This window comes from Saimiri boliviensis, chromosome 11 (genome assembly GCF_048565385.1).
Source record: "Saimiri boliviensis isolate mSaiBol1 chromosome 11, mSaiBol1.pri, whole genome shotgun sequence".
NCBI classification, from domain to species: domain Eukaryota; kingdom Metazoa; phylum Chordata; class Mammalia; order Primates; family Cebidae; genus Saimiri; species Saimiri boliviensis.
In genome coordinates this window covers 83,104,791-83,119,506 of record NC_133459.1, presented here as the reverse complement: position 1 = coordinate 83,119,506, position 14,716 = coordinate 83,104,791, and the positions used below count along the sequence as shown (strand labels likewise).

At 41.6% G+C, this 14,716-nt stretch overlaps 1 protein-coding gene across 1 annotated transcript in view; it reads left to right on the top strand.

The window, feature by feature from the left end:
* Positions 1 to 13,792, top strand: part of ZNHIT6 (zinc finger HIT-type containing 6) — a 120,092-nt gene extending 106,300 nt beyond the window's left edge. The window contains exon 10 of the mRNA XM_074381115.1: positions 8,665 to 13,792. Within this exon, the coding sequence (XP_074237216.1) occupies positions 8,665 to 8,717 (53 nt within the window). The 3' untranslated portion in view covers positions 8,718 to 13,792. The remainder of the gene's footprint in view (positions 1 to 8,664) is intronic.
* The last annotated feature ends 924 nt before the right edge of the window (positions 13,793 to 14,716 follow it).

Sequence of the window (14,716 nt, the reverse complement as noted above, 5' to 3'; positions counted from 1 at the left end):
GGTGCAGAACCTGGGATGCCTCAGATGCTCAGCACACAGGGGTCGAATGTGTGAAGCACATTCCTTGCCCCTGCACACACGTGGCATGCCCACTGATGCTCTGTTGTGTGCAGCGTGTGTCTCTCTATAGTCCATCTCTCAAAAGTTGGAGTGCAACTGCTCAGAAGTAACTTTGTTCTAAAATAAAGTGAAATAAAGCAACACGTGGTTTCCATTTGCTGCTTTCATAGCAGGGAAGCCCTGGCACCTGGGGAAGGGGTTTGGTCTAACTGGGGCCTGAGCAGAGCAGGAACCCTCAAGGGAGAGAGGCCAGTCACGGCAAATACCCTTCAAGCCACTGACCCTGCACAAAGACTGTACTGTGGGGAAACCCAATATAAGGGTGTGCCTTGTTCTAAGGGAACGGGATACGCAAAAATCCGAAGTTATAAAATAGATAAATCAGGGAGTGGTTATTGACGTTACCGGAGAACTCACCAGAAGCTTCCCCGAAATAGCCAGCTCCCACAGTCCACTTAAACTGTGATTTTACTTTCAGGAGTTTGATATTACACACCGGTTTTCAGGAGTAACATAAATAGGTCCCTGGGGAGGCCGGCACTGCAGTGTGTCTGGCCAGCAGCTGGTTGACCAGACCTTAAGGTGAGCGGCCTCGAGCTGCTCCAAGTGCTGGAGAAGCTGTGGTTTGGAAGCTCCCTCCCTGCCTGCTTCAGCAGACTTAGCGAGCAGCGAGTCTGGCTGTTTCCAGTGTTAGGTCTAATAGGAAGAACAAGGCTCAATCAGGACCTTCCTGTCTCCACTTAAATGGGCTGGTTGATTGCTCGGTGCACTTTCCTGTTGGGAGAATATAGAACTTGTTTTAACTATTTACTTTCCTTCACCCATTTGAGTGTTTTACAGTACATTTTCTATGTGCATGACATTATGCTAGGCACAGCAAAGTACACAAAATTGTAAGATATGTTCCCTGCCCTCTAGGAGCTCACAGTCTAGTAGGAGAGGAAAGCCTTTGGATTTTGTTGATTCTAGAAAGTACTTGTTTGGAAATCAGAATCCATCTTGCTGCAGATGGCCTGCTATAGTCTAGTTGGCTGGTTTTTCTTAGTTGTGTGTAAAATGATAGTGTATCCTGGAATCACCAGAGTCTTACACAGATGAAACAGTGTATAAGAAAATGCTAAATACACTTGTCCCTTGGTATCTGTGGGGGATTGGTTCCAGGACCCACATGGATACCAAAACCCACAGGTGCTCAAATCACTTGTATAAAATGACATAGTATTTGCACATGACCTATGCGCATCCTCCCTTATATTTTAAATCACCTCTAGATTGCTTATAATACCAAAAACAATATACATGCTGTGTAAATAGTTGTTATACTGTATTGTTTAGGGAAAAAAACAAAAAAAAAAAAGTCTGAACATGTTTAGCACAGACACAATCATCAGCTTTTTTTCCTGGATATTTTTGATTCATGGATGGTTGAATCCATGGATGCAGAAACTGGGGATACAGAGGGCTGAATGTAATGGTTTAATGACACAGGGCTCCAAGTGGGATTTCATGTTTAACAGATAAAATTTTCCCTCTGTGTGAATACACCTCATGGATTTGCCTTTGCAGAGAATATGTGTCATAAGCTTAAATTAAGATTCATTTCCAATAGTTATACAGGGAAGCTGGGATGGAGAGGACTCACCTATCCTCCAATCTGGGAGCACAAAATGGTGGTGGCCCAACCCTGATTCCTTCCATACAGGCCATGGGAAAATCAGAGCGAAGCAGCAGGAACAGATCTAGGTAGCAGCTCTTCAACGGTGACATGACAAGATTTATGCTGATTCTCTGACTCCTAGATAGCAAGTCCTCACTCATCTGTGCCTTCCAATGTTTAACGTGTAACAGAAATATAAAAGACATTTCTGTGTGTACATGAACATAGATATAGACATGAAGATACTTAAGTATGGATATAGATATAGATAGATATTTTATTAGTCTGTTCTCATACTGCTATACAGAACTACCTGAGACTGGATAATTTACGAAGAAAAGAGGTTTAGTTGACTTACAGTTCCACAAGCTATACAGGAAGCATGGCTGGGGAGGCCTCAGAAAACTAACAATCATGGCAGAAGGGCAAAGGGGAAGCAAGCACATCTTCACATGGTAGCAGGAGAGAGAGAACTAAGGAAGAAGTGCTACACACTTTCAAACAACCAGATCTCAGGATAACTCACAAGAACAGCAAGGGAGAAATCTACCCCCATCATCCAATCACCTCTCACCCATCCAATCCCCAATATTGGGGATTTCAATTCGACATGAGATTTGGGTGGGGACATAGAGCCAAACCATATCCGGTATATAGATGTATGTCAAATGAATGAATTTCTGTGATTGAGGCCAAAAGTTTATTATAAAAAGAGTGTAATATGACTGCTAATCTTAGCTTCTTGGCCAAAATTCAGAAACATTTCTTACAATCTGTCTAATGTTACCGGGGATTTCTTCCTTTTCTTTTTTTGGCTTCACCATTCCTCACCCAAAAAAGCAATGGCTCCCGTTGCTGGTGCTGAACTGTGGCCATGTTCTATTTATTTAAACGGCTGTGTTTACATAGCATGCCAAGGGATCTGGCTTCAAACTTATGAGAGCAGAAGGAGAATATATGACTTCTAGGCAGACACTGAGAGTGACCGCGGGGATTAAATATGTTTTTAGGAGCATATTCAAACATCTGAAATGGTTCAGACCAAGTATATTGACATAATAATATAATCCAAATTCTTTAATTTAGTTTTCATTAATTAATATGAGGCATAGAGACTATGAATTGCTTTATCATTCTTGCCCATACAGAATGTAAAGACACTTGCTGTTTATACCTTTTTTTGACATTCACTTTGATTGCAAGTGTAGCTATAATAGTTCTTTTGCGCCTGGGGAATAGGTGAGATTTAAGAAACCAGCATGGAGCTGCTTCTGTGTCCTTTTGTTTACCTGTCACATTGCTGCAGGCTTTAAAATCCTGGACAAGATTGCTGTGCACAGCTAGTGGTAAACAGGAACACTACTCCAGGAGGAACCGGAAGCTGTTAAGGAGCTGGCCTCCTGCGGGAATCTGACCTGTGGCACAAACACAAGAACATCAGGTGGCAGTAACCAAGTCATCCAGGCTTCCTCTCTCTGGGTGTTTTGCCTTTACTGCTGGGTCCAAGGAGTCAACTGAGCTGCTCTGGGTGACTCACCACCAGGTCAGGCCGAGGCTGGGTCCTGTCGGCCTGAGACCAACCTGTCATATTGAGGCTGCTCTGTGGGAGTGGCAGACTGCTCTCTTGTCCCCAGATGGTGTGGTATCCTGGCTGCACTCAGCTGTGTCCAGCTTGTACCTGATGGTACCAGTACTAATTCACCCTCTGCCGGCTAGCAGCTCTTATTACAGTGGAGATGGGGGATTTCCAAAGATACCTCCCATGGAAGGGACGGGCCTGTCCCGTCACCAGGGCACATCTCCCATTTCCCATAGGTCCCTGTTGAGGGTTGCTTTTTCTCTTATTAGCCATAAAAAACAAGATGTAAAATGGCTGGTACTACTCAGGTCTTGCATGAGGCTATAAATTTGCTGACTTCGAAAGTACCCCAAGGCTTCCAATATGGTGGTGTTTTCCACTGTTGGAGTTAACCCCAAATAGCAGACTCTTACTCATCCTTCTAGACCCACTTCGAATGTTTTGTCTTCTGTGAAGCTTTCTCTGACTACCCTCTATGCTCTCATATTACTAGGTTTTCTTGCACTGTTACAGTGTGCCATGATTATTTTTATACATGGCCATTTCTGCTAGGTGTGACATCCTTGATGCTAGGGATGCTGTCTTATTATTTCTTTGGGCACCACATCTGGCTGGCCCATGGCCTGTTATGCACTATACACTCAGCAAATGATAGGTAAATGAGTGAAAGAATTATATTCCTGCCAAATATTTGTTTGCCGGTTCATTCATTCACATCTCAGAAAGTACTTTCTTCTCCTTTGGAAGTAGCCATTGTTGTATTATTTATAAAGTCAATAGGCAAAAAAAAAAAAAAAGAGCCAAGTATATCAGTTAGGATAGTTTTGTCTGCAAGTAACAGCTTAACAGAAATAGTTTAAACAATAGGGAATTTATTATCCACCAAGCAAGAGGTCTGGATGCAGCTGGCTCCAGGGCCAGGTAATCCAGCAGCTCAGTGATCTCTTTAGGGAACCCAAGGCTTTTCCCTTTCTGCTCCACTGTCTCCAATGTGTCAGTCATGTCTCCTTCCTGGCTCAAGAATGGTGATGTTCAGCAAAGAAGAAGGAATTTTGTCTACTAATTTATTTTTATTATCAAGGATTTCCTTTCCCAGAAGCTTTCTCTCCCCGCAGATTTCTCCTTCAGTACCATTGATCAATAATGAGTTACAACCCATCATTGAAAGCGAAATGAGTTCATCATGCCAGTCCTGATATAATCCTTGGGTTGAGGGGTGGAGACAGGGGATTGCCTTCCAAGAACACATGGGAGGAAGAACACTCAGACAAATCTGAGGCTTTGCTGATGAGGAGTCAAGGAGATGGGGTATGGCTTTTGGGTGGGCACACCAGGTACTGCATTTAAATAACTATGGTACTTCAATAATGGAATGAAAATCTATGAAACCATTACAAAGACTAAGGGAAAACTACATGTATCAATGTTAAATACCTTTCAAGCTATAATAAATACAAAGCTATATGTGTACTCTAATCTTATTTATTTAATAATTATTTATTAGTAAATGCCAGGTGGACACATCCCCAAATCTGTAAGAATATATATGTGCTTAAAAGTGACTCTCTGCATTCTGTGTGTGTGTGTGTGTGTGTGTGTGTGTGTGTGAGAGAGAGAGAGAGAGAGAGAGAGAGAGAAGAAGGGGAGCTTACTAGGAAGCTTCATTTTTAACATTCTGTATTTCTTATAATACTGAATCTGTATGTCTGCTTTTAAAGGCAAACCAACAACAACAAAACTCAAACATTAAAGAGAGCATCTTTCTTTTTTTTCTTTTGAGATGGAGTCTCGCTGTATCACCAGACTGGAGTGCAGTGGTGTGATCTCAGCTCACTACAACCTCCGCCTCTGGGGTTCAAGTGATTGTCCTGCCTCAGCCTCCTGAGTAGCTGAGATTACAGGCATGCACCACCACACCCAACTAATTTTGTATTTTCAATAGAGATGGGGTTTCTCCATGTTGATCAGGCTGGTCTCAAACTCCCAACCTCAGGTGATCTGCCCATCTTGGCCTCCCAAAGTGCTGGGATTACAGGCATGAGCTACCCTACCCAGCCTTTTACAGAGAACATCTTGGGCCAGGGACAGTAGCTCACACCTGTAATCCCAGCACTTTGGGTGGCCGAGGCAGGCAGATCACCTGAGGATGCGAGTTTGAGACTAATCTGACCAACATAGAGAAACGCCATCTCTACTAAAAATACAAAGTTAGCTGGGTGTGGTGGTGCATGCCGGTAATCCCAGTTACTCGGGAGGCTGAGGCAGGAGAATCCCTTGAACCTGGGAGGTGGAGGTTGCAGTGAGCTGAGATTGCACCACTGCACTCCAGCCTGGGCAACAAGAGCAAAACTCCATCTCTAAATAAATAAATAAATAAATAAAGAGAACATTTTAAATGGCCAGGTCTCATCTTAAATACAAGAGGTCAACTCAAGACATGGGCTCTTTTCCAAGAACAAACTAATTTGGAGGATGAGAGGGACCTGTCTAAAAGTCTTTTTTAGGAGCCCAGAATGTAAACTCCCACTGTGGATGAGCTCCTTTATTTTAACTAGCCAATGCTCTTAACAGAGTAGCTGAGTCTTCACTACTCGTATCATTCTCTGTTTACTGGAGAAAGGTGTCACCTCTGTTATGGGCAGTTGGTAGTGCTGACTCGCCTCTAGGAAATCCATGGGCGGAAGTCTTCCCAGGAGCCCGGTTGACACCAAGAACCTGTCTCGTAGACAGACCTCCCTGTGACCCAAGTGCCTTCCTGTGCCCCAAATGCCTTTGTCAGGGAGGTCAGAGGATTAATCCTCTGCGGTCTACCTTTCACTCCATAAGTGGCTGACTATAATAACTATTTGAGCAAGCCTTCCATCTCCCTGGAGTTCATTGAATGCCTCTGCAAATGTAAGTATTATCTATTCAATAACACTTGAAATAAGGACTTTGAGTCATTAAAAAAAAAATTTAGAGCAAACCCCTTGGCTATCTGCAGCAATGCCCCTGGGAAGTCTCTTTGGTTACCATAAAAATAGATGGTTATATTCAGCAGACATTCAGGATGCAGTGTATATCTTTGATTAACTTATCCGGTGTCAGTTGGAAAATGTGACATGGTATTATAAATGGAATAGGTACACTTCTCCACAAGAATACACAGACTGGAATTGTAGCAGGAAGCTGGGCTGGGCAGATGGCGGTAGGGCATGTTTACAGCAGCATGGTGATTTGAGATGGTCTCTATTCTTTCCTGAGTTTATAACAGCATTTCCATGCCTAAAATAATTCTTCTAAGTATTTCCACAGTGAAAGGGGTGGGCTAGGTTGTACTTTCTTTAGAAAGAATCTGAAATTTTTTTTTTTTTTTTTTTTTTTTTTTTTTTTTTTTTTTTTTTTTAGACAAAGTATTGCTCTGTTGCCAGGCTGGAGTGCAGTGACGTGATCTTGGCCTTCACTGCAACCTTCACCTCCTGGGTTCAGGTGATTCTCTCAGCCCCCCAAGTAGCTGGGACTACAGGTGCATGCCACCACGCCCAGCTAATTTTTGTATTTTTAGTATAGACAGGGTTTCACCATGTTGACCAGGGTGGTCTCAAACTCCTGACCTCGTGATCCACCTGCCTCTGCCTCCCAAAGTGCTGGGATTACAGGTGTGAGCCACCTTGCCCAGCCCTGAATTTTTAAAGACGATCTCTTCTTGCCCTTTAACTACCCCAACCACATGTGTGTATGTGCACATGCAGATGCGCACACATATACCTGTTCTCCATCAATCAATCTTTTTTTTTTGGAGACACAGTCTCACTCTGTCACCCAGGCTGGAGTGCAGGGGTGCAAGCTCGGCTCACTGCAATCTCTGCCTCCCAGATTCCAGGGATTCTCCTACTTCAGCCTCTCGAGTAGCTGGGATTACAGCCACCCGCCACCACACCCAGCTAATTTTTTTGTATTTTTAGTAGACGGGGTTTCACCATATTGGCCAAGCTGTTTTCGAACTCCTGACCTCAAATGATCCGCCTGCCTCGGCCTCTCAAAGTGCTAGGATTACAGGCATGAGCCACCACACCTGGTCTGGTGAATTGCAGAGCACCCACTCTCAGAATAGAGCTGCAACTCAGCTCCCACCATGTAGAAATTGCCCATATGTATACATTTTTGAAGGAAACCATAAATTTTACTAAAAAACAAACTTCCATTTTTCAAACATTGGCAACAAGCCAGTTTTTGTGGTGTGTGTGTGTGTGTGTGTGTGAGTGAGTGACAGGGTCTCACTCTGTCACTCAAGCTGGAGGGTACTAGTGTGAAACTGTTTCACCATAGCCTCAACCTTCTGGGCTCAAGGCATTCTCCTGCCTCAGCCTCCCATGTAGCTGGGACCACAGGCATTCACCACAATTCCTCACTATGTTTTAAATTTTTTCGTAGAGACAGGTCTCACTTTGTTGCCCAGGCTGCTCTTGAACTCCTGGGCTCAAGAGATCCTCCCGCCTTGGCCTCCCAAAGTGCTGGGATTACAGTACAGGCATGAGTCACTGTGCCCAGCCCAAACCAGTTTATAAACGTTCAGCCATGTAGGCTGAACGAAACATGTCTATTTGTCAGATTCTAGTGGGACCACTAGCCTTGGACCTCTGCCCTGGGGCAATGTAGAACAAGTTTGTTCTCTCTTCTTCAAAGGAGATCTGGAAGTGCTGTAAAATAGCCCTCAGATTCCTTTCAATCTATTCTTAGTTGATACTCATTGACAAAACTTCAGGGAGTTAAAGATCAGTGGGGAAAACAGTCACAGTGGGGCGATATCATTGCTACACTGGAGATTTGTATGAAAGGCCAGAGGAAGGATCACTAATTGTGCAGGTGCTGGGCTGTGGCCTGCCATGTCTGTGCAGATCTGGAGAGGTCCCTTCTCTAGAGCTCTTAGGAGGCTCTCCCTACAGTTTCCCACCCTATAGCCATCCTGACTGGGGAGTGTGTAGATCCTGCTGTTCTGCATGAAGCTTGAGGTCGATGTCCCGGGAGCCTTCTTGAGGTATCCCCTGAACCTAGTCAATGCAAAATATATGCTGGAGCCCTTCCTCACACATCTGTAGGCACAGTGACAAGCAAGGGGAAACCTAGGTATAATTCAGCAAAGCTTTTGCTTTTCTGACTCTGCTCAAATTCATTCTAGTTTAGTGAGTAGGCAAGAATTTCTTCCTCTGAAAATGCTCCACGAAATGGGTACTGTGATGGTTAGTTTTATATGCCAACTTGACTAGGCTGTGGTACCTATTTGTTTGGCCAAACACCAGTCTAGATATTACTGTGATGGTATTTTTCACACATAATTAACATTTGAATCAGTAGACTTTGAGTAAAGCAAATCACTCTCCCATAATAGGGTGGCCATCAGATGATGGCCATTCAGCTGAAGGCATTAAGAGCAAAGGCTGAGGTTTTCCAAAGAAGAAGGAATCTGACTTCAAGATTACAACATAGAAACCATCCCGGAGTTTCCAGCCCGCCTGGCCTGAACTGCAGATTTAATTCCAACCTGAATTCCAGCCTGCTGGCTTACCCCAAGGATTTTGGACTTGCCAGCCCCTGCGATTGCATAAGCCAGTTCCTTAAAAGATCTCTCTCTTCTGCTTCTCCAGAAAACCCTAATACAGGTACACTTTTAATGCTATTTCTAAACCCAAAGCAAAAACACAAACTATTTCAAATACAAATGGCCTTTCAGACTCCAAACCCAGGTGGTACAGCTGTCTTTGATTTCTCTTTATGACTGAAATGGGGAAAGTATCAGTGGTTATTTCAGAAATTTTCAACCTGTTAACCAAGGCTTTTGAATCGTTTTCAATTTGTTTATCTTTAAAAAACACAGCTGAACTGACAACTCCTCCAGGAGTTTTCTCTTTGATCCTAGAACCAGGCAGTTGGTTAACTCTCTTCCAGCCTCCTCTGTGCTCATTAGACTTGTTACAGCATATTTTTGGCTATGTGGTACAGACTTCTGAGTGTCCCATAATACCTGTTCTCCCTTCTCTAGTAGCAGGATCTCTCATTTTCACCTGAGTACATGGCAACCTACAGTAAAAACTACATTTCCTAGCCCTCCCTGCAACTAAGCAAGGCCATGTGCCATGAGGCAAACTAGAGAGCAGAGGCCAAGCATGGTGAAGCAACAAAATAGCAGAGGCTGTTTTGGCCTCAAACAATCCTTCCGCCTCAGCCTCCTAAATTGTTGGGATTACAGTTATAAGCCACCATGCCCAACCTCTTAAGCCATTATTATTTGGGTTTTCTGTTACTTGCAGCTGAACCTAATCTTAATATTGCTTACACATATACCTCCTTTACCACAAAGTAAAGGAACTGTGTTTCTTTTAACTACTGCATAGCACTATGCCTGGAATATGGAGGTGCCAGATAAGTGTCTAGTGACTGGATGTATGAATGTAAGAAACAAATGAAAGACTGGTTAGCAGTCGGCTAGGAAAAAGTCCAAGGTGAAGCAGAAGGAAGACATCGTGCCCGTGAGTAGGTGCCTTATAATTTAACTTCAGCATGAGATAGCATGTGTTCTATAAATTAATTAACATCTACTTTATGCTGGGCACAGTGTAAAGTGATATTTTTATAGTGGTAAAAAAAAAAAAGATTAAAACTTCTGCTCTCATTCTTGAAGGGGGAGATATGCTCAAGAAAATGTCAGATAGTGCTAGGTGCTATGAGAAACATAAAACTTTTTAAATTTATTATCAAATTTTGTGGGTATGCAGAAGGTATATATACTTAGGAATTACATGAGATATTTTGATACAGGCAGTCAATGCATAATAATCACATCAGGTAAATCAAGTATTCATTACCTCAGGCAATTATCCTTTGTGTTACAAATAATCCAATTATACTCTTTTCTTTAAGTTATTTTTAAATGTATAATTAAATTATTTTTTACTGTAGTCACCCTGTTGTGCTAGCAAATACTAGGTATTATTTGTTCTATTTTTTGTACCTGTTAACCATCCCCACGTCCTCCTCAACCCTCCGACACACTTCCCAGCCTCTGGTAACCATCTTTCTACTCTCTATCTTCATGAGTTCAGTTGTTTTAAATTTTAGTGTCTACAAATATGTGAGAACATGCAAAGTTGGACTTCCTGTGCCTGGCTTATTTTGCTTAACATAAGAACTTTCAGTTCCATCCATGTTGTTGCAAATGACAGAATCTCATTTTTTCAAGACCGAATAGTACTTCATTGTGTATACGTACAACTTTTTCCTTGATCTGTTCATCTGTTGATGAACACAGGTTGTTTCTAAATCTTGGCTATTGTGAACAGTGCTGCAATAAACATGGGAGTGAATATATGATTTCCTTTCTTTGGGGTATAAATATCTGTTTGGTCTATAGTACAGATTAAGTTCAATGTTACTTTGTTGATTTTCTGTCTGGAAGATGTGTTCAATGCTCAAAGTGGAGTGTTGAAGTCTCTAGCTTTTATTGTATTGAGGTCCATTTCATTCTTTAGCCCTGATAATATTGGCTTTATATATTTGGGTGGTCCAGTGTTGGGTGTATGTATGTTGACAATTGTTATAGTATATTCTCTTGCTGAATTGACCTCTTTATTATTAATGAATGATCTTCTTTGTCTCTCTCTTTTTTTTTAATTGTATTTTAGGATCTGGGGTACATGTGCAGATCATGCAGGATTGTTGCATAGGTACACACATGGCAACGTGGTTTGCTGCCTCCATCCCCCCGTCACCTGCATCTGGCATTTCTCCCCATGTTATCCCTCCCCAACCTCCCCACCCGCAGCTATCCTTCCCTTGCCCCCAACAACAGACCCCAATGTGTGATGCTCCCCTCCCTGTGTCCATGTGTTCTCATTGTTCAACACCTGCCTATGAGTGAGAACATGCGGTGTTTGATTTTTTGTTCTTGTGTCGGTTTGCTGAGAATGATGGTTTCCAGATTCATCCATGTCCCTACAAAGAACAAAAACTCATCATTTTTTATGGCTGCATAGTATTCCATGGTGTATATGTGCCACATTTTCTTTGTCCAGTCTATCGTCGATGGGCATTTGGGTTGGTTCCAGGTCTTTGGAATTGTAAACAGTGCTGCCGTGAACATACATGTGCATGTGTCTTTATAATAGAATGATTTATAATCCTTTGGGTATATACCCAGTAATAGGATTGCTGGGTCAAATGGAATTTCTATTTCTAGGTCCTTGAGGAATCGCCACACTGTCTTCCACAATGGTTGAACTAATTTACACTCCCACCAACAGTGTAAAAGTGTTCCAATTTCTCCATATTCTCTCCAGCATCTGTTGTCTCCAGATTTTTTAATGATCGCCATTCTAACTGGTGTGAGGTGGTATCTCAATGTGGCTTTGATTTGCATTTCTCTAATAATCAGTGATGATGAGCATTTTTTCATATGTTTGTTAGCCTCATATATGTCTTCTTTTGAAAAGTGTCTCTTCATATCCTTCTCTCACTTTTGGATGGGTTTGTTTTTTTTTTTCTTATAAATCTGTTTTACTTTGTAGATTCTGGATATTAGCCCTTTGTCGGATGGGTAGATTGCAAAAAATTTTTCCCATTCTGTTGGTTGCCTGTTCACTCTAATGATTGTTTCTTTTGCTGTGCAGAAGCTCTGGAGTTTAATTAGGTTCCATTTGTCTATTTTGGCTTTTGTTGCCAATGCTTTTAATGTTTTAGTCATGAAGTCCTTGCCTATGCCTATGTCCTGAATGGTTTTCCCTAGGTTTTCTTCTAGGGTTTTTATGGTGTTAGGTCTTGTGTTTAAGTCTTTAATCCATCTGAAGTTAATTTTAGTGTAAGGTGTCAGGAACGGGTCCAGTTTCTGCTTTCTGCACACTGCTAGTGAGTTTTCCCAACACCATTTATTAAACAGGGAATCCTTTCCTCATTACTTGCTTTTGTCAGATTTGTTAAAGATCACGTGGTTGTAGATGTGTGTTGTTGCCTCTGAGGCCTCTGTTTTGTTCCATTGGTCTATATCTCTGTTTTGGTACCAGTACCATGCTGTTTTGATTACTGTAGCCTTGTAGTATAGTTTGAAATCAGGTAGCATGATGCCGCTAGCTTTGTTTTCTTCGTCTCTTCTAATAGTTTCTGTCTTGACATCTATTTTATCTGATACAGGTATGGCTAGTCTTTTTCGGTTTCCATTGGCATGGAATGTCTTTTTCCATTCCTTTATTTTCAGTGTACCTATGTCTTTATAGATAAAGTGTGTTTCTTGTAGGCAACAGGTCCTTGGGTCTTGTTTTTTTTAATTCATTGAGTTACTTTATGTCTTTTTATTGGAGAATTTAATTCATTTACATTCACCATTATTACTGATAAGTAAGCACTTAACTCTTGTTATTTTGTTATTTGTTTTCTGGTTGTTTTGTCATCTTCTCTTCCTTCATTTCTTCCTTGTTTTCCTTTTAGTGAAGATAATTTTCTCTGGTGTTATGATTTCACTTCGTCTTATTTTATGTGTATCCATTGTATGATGTTTGACCTGCGATTACCATGAGGTCTGCAAATACTATCATATAACTCATTATTTTAAGCTGATAACAACTTTGCTTACATAAACAAACAAGCAAAAAGAACACTAACAAAAACTCTATACTTTAACTTCAGGACTTTTTGTTGTTTCCATTTATATTTTATAATACTGTGTCTTGAAAATTATTGTAGTTATTTTATTTATTTACTTACTTATTTATTTTGAGATGGAGTCTCACTCTGTCACCCAGGCTGGAGTGTAATGGTATGATCTCAGCTCACTGCAACCTCCACCTCCCAGGTTTAAGCAATTCTTCTGCCTCAGTTTCCCTCAGTAGCTGGGACTACAGGCATGAATCACTCCACCCAGCTAATTTTTGCATATTTTAGTAGAGATGGGATTGCACCACGTTGGCCAGGCTGGTCTCAAACTGCTAACCTCAGGTGATCCACCTGCCTCAGACTCCCAAAGTGCTGGGATTACAGGTGTGAGCCAATGCACCTGAACTAGTTATTATATTTGACTGGTTCATCTTTTAATTTTAGTTTTTCTACTTAACATAAGAGTAGTTTACACACCATGGTTAAACTGTTATATTAGTCTGTGTTTTTCTGTGTATTTACTATTCCCAGTGAGTTTTCTACCTTCAGATGTTGTCTTATTACTTATTAACATTCTTTTCTTTCTGATTGAAGTACTCTCTTTAACATTTCTTGTAGGACAGGTCTGGTGTTGATGAAATCCCTCATTTTTTGTTTGTCTGGGAAAGACTTTATTGTTCCTTCGTGTTTGAAGAATATTTTCACCAGATATACTATTCTATGGTAAAAGTATTTTCCCTTCAGCACTTCAAATATTTCATGCCCCTTTCTCCTGACCTGTAAGATTTCCACTGAAAAGTCTGTTGCTAGGCATATTGGAGCTCCATTTTATGTTACTGGTTTTTCTCTTGCTGCCTTTAGGATCTTTTCTTTATCCTTGACTTTTGAGAATTTGATTCTTTTTTTTTTTTTTTTTTTTTTTTTTTGAGACGGAGTTTCGCTCTTGTTACCCAGGCTGGAGTGCAATGGCGTGATCTCGGCTCACCGCAACCTCCGCCTCCTGGGTTCAGGCAATTCTCCTGCCTCAGCCTCCTGAGTAGCTGAGATTATAGGCACGCGCCACCATGCCCAGCTAATTTTTTGTATTTTTAGTAGAGACGGGGTTTCACCATGTTGACCAAGTTGGTCTCGATCTCTCGACCTTGTGATCCACCCGCCTCGGCCTCCCAAAGTGCTGGGATTACAGGCTTGAGCCACCACGCCCGGCCGAGAATTTGATTCTTAAATGCCTTAGGTAATCTTTGGGTTAAATCTGCTTGTTGTTCTATAACCTACTTGTACTTGGACATTGATATCTTTCTCTAGGATTAGGAAGTTCTCTGTTATTATCCCTTTGAATAAACTTTCTACCCCATCTCTTTATTTCCTCTTTAAGGCTGATAACTCTTAGGTTTTCTCTTTTGATGCTATTTTCTAGATCTTGTAGGCATGCTTTATTCTTTTTTTATTCTTTTTTCTTTGTCTTCTCTGACTGTGTAGTTTCAAATAGCATATTGTATTAGTCCATTTTCATACTGCTGATAAAGACATACCCAAGACTGGGTAATTTACAAAAGAAAGAGGTTTAATGGACTTACAGTTGCATGTGGCTGGGGAGGCCTCAATTATGGTGGAACGGGAAAGTCATGTCTCACATGGTGGCAGACAAGAGAAGAGAGTTTGTGCTGGGAAACTCCCATCTTTAAAACCATCAGAGCTCAGATCTCATGAGACTTATTCATTATCATAAGCACAGTGTGGGAAAGACCCACCCCCATAATTCCGTTATTGCCCACTGGCTCCCTCCCACAAACATGTGGGAA